This window comes from Melospiza melodia, chromosome 1, assembly GCF_035770615.1.
Source record: "Melospiza melodia melodia isolate bMelMel2 chromosome 1, bMelMel2.pri, whole genome shotgun sequence".
NCBI lineage: Eukaryota > Metazoa > Chordata > Aves > Passeriformes > Passerellidae > Melospiza > Melospiza melodia.
Window position 1 is genome coordinate 6,255,475 of NC_086194.1, and position 17,010 is coordinate 6,272,484.

At 43.2% G+C, this 17,010-nt stretch overlaps 1 protein-coding gene across 2 annotated transcripts in view; it reads right to left on the bottom strand.

The window, feature by feature from the left end:
- The window catches only part of ACVR2B (activin A receptor type 2B), a 106,254-nt gene that overhangs the window by 52,184 nt on the left and 37,060 nt on the right, over positions 1-17,010 (bottom strand). Inside the window, exon 1 of one of the 2 annotated variants that reach the window (XM_063178624.1) lies at positions 10,548-10,675. The exons of the other annotated variant lie outside the window; for it this stretch is intronic. Coding sequence (XP_063034694.1) covers positions 10,548-10,572 — 25 coding nt within the window. The 5' untranslated portion in view covers positions 10,573-10,675. Of the gene's footprint in view, positions 1-10,547; positions 10,676-17,010 lie in introns of those variants that run through there. 2 annotated transcript variants of the gene reach the window in all.

The following is a 17,010-nucleotide window of genomic DNA, read 5'->3' on the forward strand; positions in this document are numbered from 1 at the left end:
TGACCTGGCCAGATATCAAGGTACTTTAGTATAATAAATATATAATAATAAATAAAAAATAATACTTTATTTGTTTTATGGCTGAGGCCTACAACATCTTTGCCAAGCTGGAGAACAAAGCACAGCCAAGGTAGGCACCCCAGACTCCCACCCATCCACCATGCCCTTCCTCTCATTTAACACCAACTCTTCATCAGTCAAACCAGCTCCTGACACTGCTTTTTTGCCTCTCCCTATCATGAAAATCACACTTGGAGTTCAGGCATGAATGCCCAAACTCAATTGTGGGCATTAACCAGGCTCCATCCATTCAGACCTATCCCACAAGAGAGGAATTTGCTTGAAAAGCAGATATTTAATCACATTCTGCTTCCCCCAGCATTGTGGCTGAACCATCCCTGGCTGAAGTAGCCAGAGCAATAAAAGCTCAAGTACAGGCACAGTGATATCAGTGAAAAAAATACCAGATGGGTGGATGGTCTCACCCAAAATACTCCTGTCTGACCAATAAGGGTTTTTGATATAGTTTTGGAATGTAATTGGTCCTTCACAAAAGCACTGACCTGTTTATTTTCTCATGTCACATGTGCAGCTGGAGGTTTGTGACAATTCTGTTAGACAAATTCTCAGGGAAAGTGGCAGCTCAGGGCTTAATCCTAACCTAGCCAAGTAAGCACCTAAGCAGTTGTTTAAACTGAAACTAAAATATGCTCAGGCTGGTCTAGTGGGAAGTGTCTCTGTCCATGGCAGGGGTGTTGGAAGTAGATGTTCTTTTAGATCCCTTCCAACCCAAACCATTCTGTGATTCTATGAAGGCACACACTTAAAAAAACCAAACAAACAACAACAAAAACAGAGCAAGAAATGCTACAGGGGAGAGGAGGCTCCCAGTTTTCTCATAAGAAGATATATCAGATTGCAGCTAAATATAAACCCACACCACAGGAACACACCTTCATCTCCAATGAAGCCAAAACTAATCTTTAACTCCCTTGGATTAAAAGAAAAAAAAATACACCCCAAAAGCCCATCTCTCAATAAATTACTTGACCTCTGGTTATTGCTCCTGCTTTTAGAGAAGGAGAGGATCAAGTTAAATCATTTTGATTAGCTGGCATTAAAAGAAATGTGATTCCCACTGTGAGGCTGGGCCATTCAGTGCTCTGTGCTTTGCTGACCAAAAAGCCTTGAGATGTGCTTGACAGACAGACCACACCCAAAACTCAGATGTTTTAGGCTAAAAACCACATGTGATAGAATCCTGTGGCAGAGGAGAAGCTGACAATGAGGCACCTTTGGGTGGAGCTTCTCAGTCTATCTCCTCAATTGCACAAAATCCATTACAACCAGGGACGAAGTCAAAATGCTGTGAATAAACAAAGGTGGGGAAGGCAGCAGCTGTACAAGTTTGCAGGATTGCAGCAGCTCTGGGTGCCCCAGCAGGCAGAGGTTTGCTGGAAGGTTTCTGGAGGGGTGGCCCCTGGGGCAATGGGGCTTTGCACCCCAAAACCCCAGATGGGAGAAAACACCTGGCCAAGATGATGGCAGAGCAAAGCTCTCACAAGCCAGCAGCAGGAACACACAAGCTTCAAAACCTCAATCTGTTGAGAAGGCACCAGTGTCAAAAGGCTGAGCAGGAAAACAGAGGGGGCAGAGGTCGCAGACATTTCATGAAAAATCCTTTCCTTAGGATTTTTTTCTCCTGAGAAGCTGAAAGGCCTCAGGAACAAAATGTAAGCATTGATTATCTGCTGCTGTGGAATGCAACAGGTGCATCTGTGATTGGTCTCATGTGGTTGTTTCTAATTAATGGCCAATCACAGTCAGCTGGCTCAGACAGAGAGCCTGAGACACAAACCTTTGTTATCATTCCTGCTTTTCTATTCTTAGCCAGCCTTCTGGTGAAATCCTTTCTTCCATTCTTTTAGTATGGTTTTAATATAACATATATCATAAAATAATAAATCAGCCTTCTGAAACATGGAGTCAGATCCTCGTCTCTTCCCTCATCCTCAGACCCCCGTGAACAGGGTCACAGGCAGAGATGCAATGCCATCACCAAACATCTCCTTTAGGAAACACCTGGGATAAGAAGAGCTCTTGGAAAGAAAGCTCAAGATACAGCAAAGGAATTAGGCCTTTTTTTGGAAAAATAGCTAAAACCTGGAACATTTGTTTTCATCAGGATATAAAAATGTGGATGACAAAGAGCATGTCACTGCTCCCTTCCATTTACACACATCCTCCCCAAAGGCTGCCTAACATCTGGTTAATGTCATTAAAAACAACCAATCCAGAACACTCAGACCACATGCTTTAGCCCACCTCTTCTATAAGCAAAGGCCTGTTAGAAATTAATACATGCTGCAACAAGAATAACAAGATGTGCTCCATTGAACAGGGGCCAAAACTGGGACATAGGACGGCTTCAGCCAAAATTTCATGTTCTTGGAGTGAACTGAGCAGCTTCAACGGCAGAATAAATGAAAAGAGAGGGAAGTTTTGCTCTAGAAAAACCAACATGCTCAACTCTACCCTGCACCCAGCTGCCTCACTGTAGACACTGCAACTCCAGCTGCAAGGGATGGCAGGCAAAGCAAATTTAAATTGAATTAAAACACTAATGCACCATAACTAGCACTGGCAGTGAATATATGTTTATTTTATATTCATGTATTCTATTTATGGGTGCGTGTGTGTATACGTGATATTTAAAAAATTCAATAGTAAACCTTTCACTGGCCACAAATCTTTTTTTTTTTTTTCCTTCCACGAAAATGAAGCATTGCCTGGATTAGCTGGCCACAAATCTCTGCAAAGTTTTTATATGTTTCCTTCCTTAAGAACAAAGTGTGGTGCAGGTTTGGAGATGAGCTCCATTGGATGCAGCACAGCTCCATCACAGTGAATCCAGGGAACTCTCTGCATCAGCCTGGTCAGGTTATATGGGAATATAATTAATCAGGTGGCACATCCCACATAAATAACTTATGAGGAGCCTTATGAGGAGAGATGGTAGCCAAAAGGTATCTTAATTCACTCTAATAACGGATTGGGAAGGAAATACAAACACCTGGATGAAGCATCCACCTTTGCACCTCAGCTAAGAGCAATCTGTGCATCTGCCTGGCAAATATTCTTTTGTTTTTCTCTTACCCCCTCAGTCCTTTTGAGGGGTGGAGGGCGGCATTTGCAGTAGTTTTGTGGTAGTATCCAAATGGGTGAAGGCAGAATTTCTGGGCAAGATGGGCATTCTGCAATGAGCTGTTGGGATCACACTCCCTTGTCCACCAAGGGTGACTCTACAGCACAGCCAAAATCAGGAGAGATGTCAGCTACCAGGCAGGCAAAGGAGAAGAGTTTATGAGGAATTTCCAGGAGCAGCAGGTCAGCTGTTGAAAGGCAGAATAATCTATAAATCACTCCTACAAAATTAATTGAATTAATGGAATGGCTTTTGAGCACAGTCATCTGACAGTTCCCTCAAAACAGAATATTACACCTTCAAATATTCTCAGCAGTGCACATTAAACAAATTTGAAGTAATTTATTTTATACTCATCAGGGACAGGGCATCGGGGACATCCGCTCAGAATCACAGAATTGTTAAGATTGGGAAGGACCTCAAAAATCAGCCATGTCCAGCCATGAACCCAGTCTAAGATCAGTCCAGCCACCAACCCAGCACTGCCAGGTCCACCTATGAGCTGCATCCCCAGGCACCACATCTACACCTTCCCTTCCTATGGAGCCTCTCCCTTTTCCCCTCTGTGCTATGAGTGCAGAACTCCTTCATATCTCCTTCCTTTCCCCCTGCAAACTTCTGCTTTGGAGCTGCCACCACGAAGCCACTGAAGCTTCCACCCACCAATGAGGTCACCAATAAGCCTTGAGATGTGCAAACATCTCAACCTTGAGATGTGCATGCACACACCTTGATACACACACCATACCCTGGGTTTTTGTACCTCTTCTGCCCTGCCAACAAAGCCAACTCCTTGCGTTGTTGTTTTTCTTCTGTGGAGAAGATGAAGAGAAACCACCTTGAGGTGGCACATCACTCCTACAGCCCCTCATGAAGGGGCACAGAGCATTTCAGTAGATTCACTAAATCTTCAGCTATTCCGTGCAGCAGCTCCAGATTATTTGGTATTTTATGTGACAGAGCAGGGGACGCCCTGGCATTGCTCCCACTCTTCGAGCATAACTAACCTCCAAGACTGCTCACACTGTCAGGAGGCTGATTACATGAAATAAAACACTGCTTTTGACTATTAATTAATATTGACTTCACTGCTTGACCTCCGAACATGCTGAAATTTATAGGATCGCTCTCCAGGTTTATTAGGGCACTATTAATAATCTGAGGACTATTTGGAGTCAGGCACCTTAAGGAACTCAAAAGAGCTCTTTGGTATGATGCATAGACATCATCTCAGGCTACTTTTGGCTTGGAAAAGGCATTTGGCTAATTTTCAATTTGTCAAGCGAGCCCCTGACGAGTTGGAAACGTATCACAGAGCGGATCTTTGGGAATCTCCAGCGAGCTTTTTCCCAGCCCTGGCTGGCCACAGCAGCGTGGCACAGGGATATTACAGCAAGCAGGATAATAACCAGATGGAGCAGAGCTCTCATCTAGGCTATTTTGGTAGATCCACTGCAGATGAACACCATACAAAAGCCAATTAACTCCAACATATCTGACATGTAAAATAGTCACACTCTGGAAATTCTACGTGTTTCTTCTTTTTTTTTCTCCTTCCACATTTTTTGCCCCAATACTGGGCCTCCTTAATGTACAACAGTCTGAATGAAACATAAAATTAGCCTTTAAAAGAATTCAAAGCAAGCATTCAGGGGTGGAACATTTTAAAGTCTACGGAAAAGTGGAAAGGGTTAACAACTTCTCTTAAAAACTTGGGTTTCTACAAAAAAAGCAAAAAACAAACCCAACCCAAACCACAAATCAAAACCACAACCCACCTTGCTATTTTCAAGCTTTTGCTTGAAAACTAGAAAGCATCTTATTTTCTTGCATGTGTCATGTATGAAATTGTTAAGGACTATATTTTTGGGTAGTTTATTCAGTGACAGGGTAGAGACTTATGACAGCCTCCAGAAATCTTACTTCTAAGCCATCTCATTCTTTACAAAAGCCAACATGTTTCTTAGAAGGACCAAATATGTGACTATGAATCTCCAAACATTACAAAGAGTAAATTTAGTCAGCATGCTTTCTTCAAAAAAATAAATAAGCAAAGGATGTGCTGAGGGAACTAGTAGCATCCAGCACTTTATCTTCTAAATCTATTTGTGACTCAGGGATGCTTAAAAGCAGTGGTCCAAGGCCTGTGAGCTGTTAAAAGCACTTTAAATCCTTTAGCCTGCTTTGAAAAATCTCCACGTCTTTGCCACATGTGGATATTTTGCACTGCAGAGCCAGGAATCAATGCAAGCATTTAAACTTCCTTTTGTCAGGAACGACTTAAATGGGGGAGCAGGGAGGCTTGTAAACAAAAACTGCTGACACCTCCTGCCTTACTGCAGGAGAACCATGATACAGCATTAATTGAAGGAGCACCTTCAATCTGTCAAGTCCAACAACACCCACAGGGGCTGTTCCTGGTTGATGCTGCAGCCGTGCCATTAAATCGGGAATTTTTCATGATACCTCAACCACTGTGACAGCACTCGGGTGTCGCAGACAACTTTTATGAAAAATCCTTTTTCCTTAGGACTTTCTTCTCCTGAGAAGCTGAAAGGCCTCAGGAACAAAATGTAAACATTGATTATCTGCTGCTGTGGAATGCAACAGGTGCATCTGTGATTGGCTCATGTTGGATGTTTCTAATTAATGGCCAATTACAGTCAGCTGGCTCGGACACAGAGCCCTGAGCCACAAACCTTTGTTATCATTCTTTCAGATTCTATTCTTAGCCAGCCTTCTGATGAGAACCTTTTCTTCTATTCTTTTAGGACAGTTTTAATGTAATATATATCATAAAATAATAAATCAAGCCTTCTGAAACATGGAGTCAGATCCTCGCCTCTTCCCCAGTCCAAGAACCCCTGTGAACACGGTCACACTCGGGTCATCTTGGAAAGATGGAAGGAGCAGCACAGCTGCTGAGCCTGGGCTTGATCATCAGTGACTGAGAGGCTCCTGGGAGTCTCAGTCCACTCAAAGGTTTCTTGCAGATTGGCTGATTGTCACCTCACTAGCAGATTGTCACCTCTGAAGGGCCTGCACAGACCCTCCAGGCCAAGGAAAATTGATTTTTCCCCATGGAAATGGGTTTTTCCCCACTGAAATATGTTTTCTCCCACTGAAACAGGTCCTCTGTTCCATGAGAGTGGATGTTCTCCTCCATATCCTCACACCCACATTTGTGTTGGTTCCACCATGGTGTTACAGATGGATAATGAGATTATTGGCTCTCGCAATTAAAAGATAACTATTATGTGAATATAAAGAGAAGCTTTGGTGATGTATGGTTATGTTATTGTGGTTTAGATGTCCTCTGTTCTCCCCACAGTTCCCTTTCCCCCCTGTATTGCTGCCATCACACAGCCTGGGCTGTCCAGGACAGGTACAAGAAGCTGCACAGGTGTCCCTTGCATGGGGCAGCTGGGAATGGAAAAGCTTGGTGCTTAGGGGATGGGCATGGCAACACCTGACCTCCAATCCAGTTAAAGAAAGCAGTTTGCACTGATAAATGGCAAAGAAGAGCTGACTGACAGACTTTGGGAAGGGCCAGGGCTGGCTGATGCAACCCCAGGGGTATAAAAGCCTGAGCATCCATCCTGAAGATGAACTGGCCATGGGGCAGTTCCCAGTGCTGCAGCTTTTTCCTTATGTAGCCCTTGTTGTATTTTTGTCAAGGTTTAATAAACCTTTTTAAATTTTCAAAGTGAGCAGTTGCAGTGGGACAGCTCAGTTTGCTCACCAGGCACAGAGAGGAGCAGGAACCCAACACCTCATCCCAACACAAAATCCAAACCACTGCTTTCCAGCACTGCAGAGCCATCACAGCCAAAGTGATCAGTCCTGCACAGAGTGTGCTGAGATGACACCAAATAGCTACATAAAAACTGATGAAGGTCTGGGCCACCATATCAGCATGACTGCCCCTGCAGAGCTCAGACCTGGAGGCTACACTGGTCACCAATAAACTTCATTGGTGTGAATGAACAATGATGCCAAAATACAAGCCAAAAATTAAATGTAATTTAAATGGCTGAACTGCTTAAAATCATTTTTACCATGAGCAATCAAGCCTTCCAGCTGCCTCCATGTTAAAACAGGAGAGAAACAGGAAAGAGTAAGCAGCTGTTTGATTTTTCATCTCCTCCCGTTCATTGCCACCTCTGCTCAGGAGACCTCCATTACACTGGATTTAAATGCCGAGTTAGAGAAGGGCATCTCCTCCTTCAGTGGAGAAAACTGAAAAACATGCCACAAAATAAAGACTAGCTAATTTAGAACTAAGTTTACGACTAGCCAGCTCCAAACTGCTAGAAAGAGGCAGCCAGAAGAAAGGCAAGATCCAGCACAAAACCTGTTATCTCAAGGATGTTCTCTGATGGGGAAAACCAGAAACGAGTGGGGTCTAAGCCCATCAGATACAGCTAAAGCAACCATCAAGCAGCTCATCATCATTAACACCTCACTAATGAAAAGAGTGTTTTTACCTTTCCTCTCAACCCTCCATTCTTCTCCATTCCTTTAGGCCATGGCATTTTGCAGCAGGAGCTCCTGCTTGGCATTAGAATTCATTCTCCCTGCTGGCTCATTTTTGGTAAAAACCTGTTGGCATGACCACTTGAATGTGACAGACATTTGCACTCTTCACTCTTGCAACTCAAGGCACAAGACCTCTCAGAACTCTCTCTCTGAGCAAAATTACTGTTTTTTTCTTAATTACACCGGTGGCTGATGCAACCTCTGACAGAGAAAAGGTTGAACATTTAATTTGGCAAGGTTCAGTGCCAATCTGCATTAGGGCACAATGATTTAACCTCTACCTCGGTGTTAGTGTGCCTGCATCATTCTCCCAATATCACATAATATCCCTGCCCTACCTGTTTCCCTGGGATCCCTATGGCAGCTCCGCCTGAGTTCTCCAGGACCAGCAGCTCTCAGGGAGTCCCAGGGACTCTGTGCAACCCTGTCACAGCAACAGGTATTCTTCCTCACCACCAATATACTATTCTAGATGTCAAAATCAAGACTTTCATTACTTAGAAGGCTAATTACACCTCTAATTAGACTGTACACACCAATATGCTCCTTTGTACAGAGCTGTGGTTTTGAGGTGCAATCTCACACTCCAAAGTTCAAACAGAGGAAGTATCCAGCGATGCTTTTGCTGCTGAAATGACCCCACAAACCCCTATCCATAATTTCCATGCACAGACACATAAGAAAACATAAGAAGTACACAACAATAAATAAAGTAGCAATAGAGAAAAGATCTTTTCACTGGGGATGATGCATCTTGTTCTTTGCATACTGAACTCACTTGAAATCCTTCAATCCAACCTGAACTTATGCAACCTCATCTCCTAAGACACTTTATACTCATCTAGGATTATCACAGTGGCAATTTATCCTGCACATAACCAGGAGACAATTTCATAAGGCACATGCTGGGTGAGTACATAACTGCTGCTTAAACTATTAAGTTTATTTGTGTGTTTATTTTTCTTATAATTATTCATTCATGCCTGTTATTTATTATTAATAAACCATTAATAATGCATTAGTTTTTAATTATTATTTCTAATTTTTGAGTACCCTGCAAACACTGATACATCACTTCCAGCCTCCCAGTGCAGCTGGAAAGTGTTTTCTGTGCTTACAGGCATGGAGGTGGGGGCACTGGCAGACAAAGTGATTTAGGGAGAACCCAAGGAAAAATGAGCAAGAGGGGATCAACCCAAGCATTTCTACATGTCCAGCATGTCTGAGGACTGCTCCATCCATCCTCTCATCAACAGGATGTAGCAAAAGTGGCCACCAATTATGGCTATAACATCTATAAAACCAATGTGGGCATGGGGTCCTCTAAGAGGAACAAGTTTATTTTTCATGCCCCTTTTTTTCTGGCTTAGCAGAGCAGCTGAAACGTGAATTTTCTCAAGTCCCATACTTTGTTCTGCCTGTCATTCAAAGGAGCAGTGTGGTTTCAGCCTCTCACCATTGATGCACAACCTTCCAAGCTGCACCAGGAGATGTGAATCCCTTCTGGGGTGGTGAAACTTGGGGGAATTGCCCCACCTTAAGCAGAAGGTTTTCAGCTCCTACCTATGAGCATTAGGTGCTTAGAGAAAAAATAAAAAGTCTTATGATGCCAGATTTTAACTTACAATACCTCAGTACAGTTTAAAACAAAAAAATCAATGTAAAATATAAAATGTGGAGGCTTAGTGTCATAATTAAGAAAAAGAAGGCTTTGGCCCCAGAAACAACAGTAACTTCTGAACACCCTGATGTGGTGAATCCATGAACTGTGCAAGCCAGGAACGAACCAAAGTCCACACAGGAAGGCAATCATTGCCAGCAGCCCCCAAAGGGCTCTGGCTGTTTGTTTCTCATGTGGCACCTCCTGCTCTCAACATCTCCTCGGTCGCTATCTCTCGTTTATTAGAGGACAACACTTCCCTATCAGCTCTGGTTCCACAAACAAGCCAGGGCCACCCCAAGCAGAGGGAGCTCCCAGGGACCAGGCAGCAAAAAGGCTTGCTTGGCTCAGGCTGCTTAAAGCTGGATGATTTAACTCTGACAGAGCTGGGATTGTAATAGGGCGATTTGTCAAAAAAAACCAACCAAAGCAAACCAAACCAAAGCAAACCAAACCAAAACAAACCAAAACAAAAAAACCACCACCAAAACAAAACAAAAACCACAAACAAACAAAAACAACAATAAACCCCCCCACATAAATAGCATTTTATCACAGAGATGACAGCGTCCCTCTGGATACAAAGTTCTTGTTGCCAGCAAAGGCAAGGAGCCCTTGGTGATGCCAGGAGCCCCTGGTGGGGTGGTTGGTCCCTCTGCACCCCCTCCTGTCCTCCAGACCTTCACACCAGGAAAGGGGAGAAAGGACAGAACCACAAGCTGATGGTATCTACCTGCTTCAAACCATCTCTAAGGCAAAGGGGTGAAAAAAAGCAACTTTCAGCATTTTAAATGGGTTATACCAAAGCAGAGCTGCTCAGCACGGGCAAAGCAGAGTGAGACTTCATGCTTTACTCTGCTAAGAGAGGGGGTGAGAGGATAAGCCAGGTGAGGGCTGGGTTTGAGGAATCACCCACCCCTCAGCACTGCCAGGGACATCCAGCCCAGACCCTGTGCCATTCCTGGGGCTGAGCCACCCCACTGTCCTGGCACAGACACATTTGGCCAAGCAGTCACCAATTTCCAGCTACCAACGCACTGCCCTCACCCAAAGCCTGTGTTTGCACAAATAAACACAGCAGCACCCCTGGAACAGCTCCCCCAGCCCCACCAGGGAGAAAACAGCCCAGGAAAGGGGTCAGACCTGGTCGGGAAGGAGGTGTCCCCATGTCCACTTCTTTACAGGCTCTCCACAGTGTCCCTTGCGAGCTCCCAGCTCGGGCTGGCGTTTGATCTCTGACCGGGCTGAGCAAACAGCGCCGTGCAGAACAAACTGTTCCCTTCTCCAGAGGGGAAATCCAGCCCTGCACGTCTGGGTTCCATTGGGAACCTCACAGAGGATCCTGCCCCACCAGGACCTGGGGGTCACAACCTTCACTTGAGTCCAAGAAAGGGCTCTGGTGACCTTCCCTGCTCCAATTCCCCTAATGGCATTTCCAGCCAGCAGCTCCCACTCTATTCCATTCCCTCCTGAGGGTCTCACTCAGAGAAAAAGGCAGAAGAAACTCGAGTGATGCCAGAAGCAGGTGTAAAATCACACCCAAAACCCACCTGACTCCCAACCCAGCACCACTTCACTGGGGATCCTCCTGAGCATCCTTTTTTACTCAGGGAGTAAAATAACTTTTCTTAACCTAGATCCATGATATTTGTTAATTGTGAAGGTCAATCATCACATTACTCATCTATCACACGTGCAACACCACACTTCAAACACAGCATTTCCAGACCAGAGAAAAGGATGTTGCCCCACCAGGACCTGGGGGTCACAACCTTCACTTGAGTTTAACAAAGGGCTCTGGTGACCTTCCCTGCTCAAATTCCCCTAATGGCATTTCCAGCCAGCATCTCCCGCCCTATTCCATTCCCTCCAGAGGTCTCACTCTGATCCAGACACCTGAAGAATTTAAGGAGGGGGAGGAAAGCATCCCTGGGTCTCTCAAGCCACCCTGCATTTTGCAGCATCTTACATTTCACAGTGGGAGATCAAAGCAGCCCTGACATCACAACAGCACAAAAGAAACTTCATGTTTCACTTCATGTTTCATCCTCCTGCTTGGAGCTCTCTGTGTCCTGCTCCAAAAGCAGAAATTACAAAATCCCAACTTAAACCTCTATAAAAGAAATATCAGCAATTCAAATGAGGCTGATTTTTTTTTGTCCTTTTACTCTAGCCACATAAATCAGATAGTGAAAAATAAGACCATGCCACAAAAGACCAATCATAAAAATAGCCCTATTAATTTTCCTCTAAACAGTTCAAATAAATAGAGTGGCATTCCTGCATTTTGAGACTATTCAATTACAGAAGGAAAAGAAAAAATGACCCAGCAATACAATGCAGTTATAGCATTTGAACAGCTATGAAACCAGAAAGGAGATTGATTTATTTTTTTTTTATTAACACTGCATTACCCACATTGCAGGATGGTCAACACAATTAGCAGGAAGCTTCAAAAAAAAAGGGGGGGTGGAAAGGAAGCCCCCAAAATATTTAAGAGACCAAATGTCACGGTGTATGGCTTTTCTGAGGCTCATTGGGGAAGATCTGAGTTTATTCTGATGAACAAAAACTGCTAAATCATATCAGGACACAGCACAGGGGATCATAAACATCTGATTCTATTGTCCTGCCACACAAGCAATCATTGACTCATCACCATCACTACTAAAATCCACTGCTGCCATCATCAGCAGATCAGTTGATCCCTTATATCCTGCTCTTTTTTTTTTTTTTTTTTTTGCAGTGCTAATTCATCAGGTTGAAAGTTTTAAGGAAATCTTACCCACTTGAGTAAATCATTAACTGTACCACTTAAACATTGTATTGCTTTAGCATAAATGTTTCTCACTGAGTTTGCAAACAAACTATCATAAGGAGAGGGAAAAGCAAAAAATTTTCTTAATTTCTACTTTTCTCACCTGGTTTTAGCATTTCATAACTCATTGAAATACTCAAGCTTCAGACTAAAATTTAGCAAATTCAAAAAAGGAAATTTTGTGGTTGTTTTATTGGTTTTAAATAGACCCCAAACTCTCCTCATCCTCTTTCCTTCCCACAAACCTGGCAGGCTCTCCCTAGAAAGCTTTTCAGTGGAGCTGAAAGAACTGGACAGAGGAAACTCAGGTTTTCCCTGTTCCAATTCAGTCTTTATTGAAAAAGCATCTCTAAGTGTTCTGATAAAAACTCATTTAATTCAATAGTAACTGCCATTTAATACATGCTTCTATACAGCACTTAAAGGTGCTTTTTACTCGCCTCTTTAATATATACATAAAGAGAAAAAGAGATAAAAGTCTTCTTTTAAAAAAGTCTGATTAAAAATCAGTTATCTAGGCACTGAGGGTAAAAATGTATTTCTGAACCATTGATTTTGAGTGTTTTCTTCTTGTTTGCACAGCCTCAGCTGCTAGAGTAATCCAAGAAATCGTCACCCTCCCCTGGATAGGAAGAGCCTCAGGAGCAGGTTTGGGGTTGTGGGTGCTCTTTGGGGTACCCAGCCAGCAGCTCAGCCCCAGGGATGATGGGGGACAAGGGAGCAGTGGCAGCCCCATCCCTTTTGCTGCAGAGGGATCATTCCCAATTCTGAGCTTGGGAGTCCAAACCCACCAGGATCTGGAGCTGTCCTGAGAAGCCCTGGAGCTGGGACACCCATCCATGTGTGTGTGAGAAACAGCCACTCACTTTTCACAGATTTGAAAGGTTTATTAAACCTTAACAAAAATATAACAGAAGACTGAATAGAGAAAATGTTACAGCTCAGGCAGCAAACCTGAGCAAAGCTCACCCGCACAATGGAGGTTTTGCCTTTTAACCCTTTAGCCCCTCCCAAAATTCTGTCCATCCACTCCTTCTTCGCTGTGCAGTGGTGGAGATCACTGCCCAAAATCCTGATTGGAGGTCAGCTGTCACCACAGTGACAAAGCCAAACCTCCCAAATGTCCCAGCTGTCCCTTGATAACAACTCAGGGGATAAAAAAAACTTTTCTTAACCTATATCCATGATATTTATCTGTTAATTGTGAGAGTCAATCACCACATTAGTCATCTATCACATGTGCAATGCCCCACTTCAAACACAGCATTCCCAGACCAGAGAAAAAGGATGTTGCCCCATCAGGACTTGGGGGTCAAAGCGTTCACTTGAGTTTAAGAAAGGGCTCTGGTGACCTTCAAATTCCCCCAATGGCATTTCCAGCCAGCAGCTCCTGCTCTATTCCATTCCCTCCAGAGACTCACTCAGAGTAAAAGGCAGAGGAAACTCGAGTGATGCCAGAAGCAGGTGTAAAATCACGCCCCAAACCTATCTGACTCCCAACCCAGCACCACTTCAGCGGGGATCCTCAGACTTTTCTTAACCTATATCCATGATATTTGTCTGTTAATTGTGAGAGTCAATCATCACATTACTCATCTATCACATGTGCAACACCCCAGTTCAAACACAGCATTCCCACACCAGAGAAAAGGATGTTGCCCCGACAGGACTTGGGGGTCACAACCTTCACTTGAGTTTAAGAAAGGGCTCTGGTGACCTTCAAATTCCCCCAATGGCATTTCCAGCCCGTAGCTCCCACCCTATTCCCTCCAGAGGGTCTCACTCTCACTCGGAGAAAAAGGCAGAAGAAATTCAAGTGATGCCAGAAGCAGGTGTAAAATCACACCCAAAACCCCAGCACCACTTCACCAGGGATCCTCCAGAGCACTCTTTTTTACTCAGGGAGTAAAAAAACCTTTTTTTTACCTATATCCATGATATTTTTTAATTGTGAGGATCAATCATCGTATTACTCGTCTGTCATATGTGCAACACCCCAGTTCAAACACAGCATTTCCAAACCAGAGAAAAAGCAGAAGAAACTCGAGTGATGCCAGAAACATCACTAAAAATCACACCCAAACCCCACCTGACTCCCAACCCAGCACCACTTCACCGGGGATCCTCAGAACATTCTTTTTAACACGGGAGTAAAAAAACTTTTCTTAACCTATATCCATGATATCTGTTAATTGTGAGAGCCAATCATCACATTACTCATCTATCATATGTGCAACTCCCCACTTCAAACACAGCATTTCCACACCAGAGAAAAACGCAGAAGAAACTCAAGTCATGACAGACACAGGTGTAAAATCACACCCCAAACCTATCTGACCAGCACCACTGCACCGGGGATCCTCCAGAGCATCCTCACGTGCTTCCCAAGGCTCGAGGGACCATAGCTGCCCTCGGCATCCCCAGCCACCCTCTCTGCAGGCAGCCATTCACAAAATCAGAGCCCAACAAAAGACACACACACACACAGAGACATCCACACACACCTCTAACCAGAGAAAGACCATCTTACTCACTGCTCTCTCCTTCCCACGCTACCTCCGAGCACTCATCTGCTGAAGCAATGCGCTGCTTGGCCGGCAGCCAGCTGGAAGCCAAAAGGGGCTTTTCCTTTCCTGCCGCTCAACCTCATTCAGGCACTTCTTGCTTGTACACAAGGCTATTTATAGCTGCTGGCGAGCACCCAGGAGCAACCCAACCGCAGAGCTCCAGCGGTTCCAGCAACAACAACAAAAAAAAAAAAAAAAAAATAAATAGGGAGAGAGAAAAAAGAAGAGCCCGAAAATAAATGAGAAAAAAAAAATAATAATAATAACAGCAAGAAAATAAATTGAAGTGGAGCCGGCTCGCTGTGCTGCTCCTGTGGGTACTGAAGTGGGTGAGAGTGGTGTAAGGGAGAGGGAGAAGCTTGGATGGGCTGGTCTGAGTTAAAAATAAACCCAGCCAAAAAAGCCACGGCAGGGAAGCGTGACCTTTACTACTACTACAGGAGGGAAGCACGCTGCACCCTGCCTGCCTGCCCAGGGAGGGCTGCTCCACAACTTCCAAGGAAAAATGTGGGGGGAGAAAGGGAGATGGAGAGAAAAAAAAATACCTGCAGCAAAAAAAAAAAAAAAAAACCAGATACTGAATTAAAAAAAAATGCAGTTTATTTCCTTCAGAAATGATTCATTTTTCTCACCTCCAAAAAGAAAAACTCTCATTCCTTTGCACACCTCTTTGGAGGAAGTGACTGAAATATGGTTTTGTTAGAGGAGAGAGTGACTCTGAAATATGGTGTTGTGACAGGACAGAGGAAGAACTAGCTTTGTTTCTTGCAGATTTTGATGATAATGACAATTATAGTATTAATAAAAATTATATTTTTAATATAGTAATTAAATATAATAATTAAAAATTAATAAAAATATATAAATATCTATAAATATAAATATTTACATATAAGTATAAATAAGTATACTTATATAAGCATATATAATAACATATATTTTTATTTATACTTATATATACTTATATAAGTATATATAAGTATAAATAAAAATAATAAAATATATAATATAGATGCAATATATACTATACATTGTAACATATACTATATATATCCTTTATATAGTATATAAATATATATATAGTATATATATCCTATATATAACAAAATATCCTTTCTTATTGTTATTGTTGTGGTTGATGCTGTTATTGTTGTTGTTATTATTATTACTGCTATTACTATTATAACCATTATTATTGCTTTGGAAGGGAAAGGCAGTAGAGAGGCTGCAGTTTCACTCTGAGGCAGAGCAGCTTCTCCTGGGGTTTTGTTCCTTTCTGTTGTGACATCCCTGGAGACAGAACATGCATTGTATACAGAACACTCAAAATTTCTTTGATTTTGGGGAAGAGAGGCAGGAACTGGCAATTGTGTGTGCTGAGCAAGTGTGTGCACATGAGAACAATTAAACACATTATAAACTGGCGATTTAAAAAACACATCACACCTCAATAAGGGTGGAAAATGGGGGAACAACCCTGCAGGTCAGCAAACATCAGACCCCCTTCTCTTCCCTCCCACTCCCCCATTTTTTCCTCCCCCAGATGAAAACACTTTGATTTTGCCAAGACAGGTGTTTCAGATACAGCTTGAAAACTAATTAAATCATATCTGCAGCTTGAAAACTATTTAATCCTTTATTCCCTATTATAATGGATAATTACAATGCATGATAGGAAACAACTTGTCAGGTTTTCTGTTCTAAATCCTCGCATTTCATGGAAAATAAAATGGGGGGAAATGGTTAGGGGACCTTCCCATTCTTCTGCAGGCCACCAAGGGAGGCTGCTAAAAGGGTGGATTCTTTTGGATATGACATAAACAGAAATTAGTTATTGCAAACAGCTTGGAGAATGAAAGATTTTTGGGGTGATTCTTGTTCATATGAGTGTATGGTCAAGGGGCTACCATGAGAGTTGAACCCTCGTGCAAACAAACAGCAAATTAAAACATCTGTAATTAGAATAACAAGCAGGGTAGGGTTCGACATTTGAGATGGACAATAGAGATGCTCCTCTCCAACACCTTTTCCTATTCCAGAGTCACACAAAGCCAACAATCCAATGCCACCAGGAAGGTGGAAAAACACTCACATCCATCAGCAAAGGCCTCCAGAACCCACCTGCACCCCCCTCAATTTCTCTTAAATGCTCTGGCATCTTTACTCCCACAATGAGGTAAAAAACCGTGATTGTGCTCAAAGTTTCTGTAACCCCTTTGTA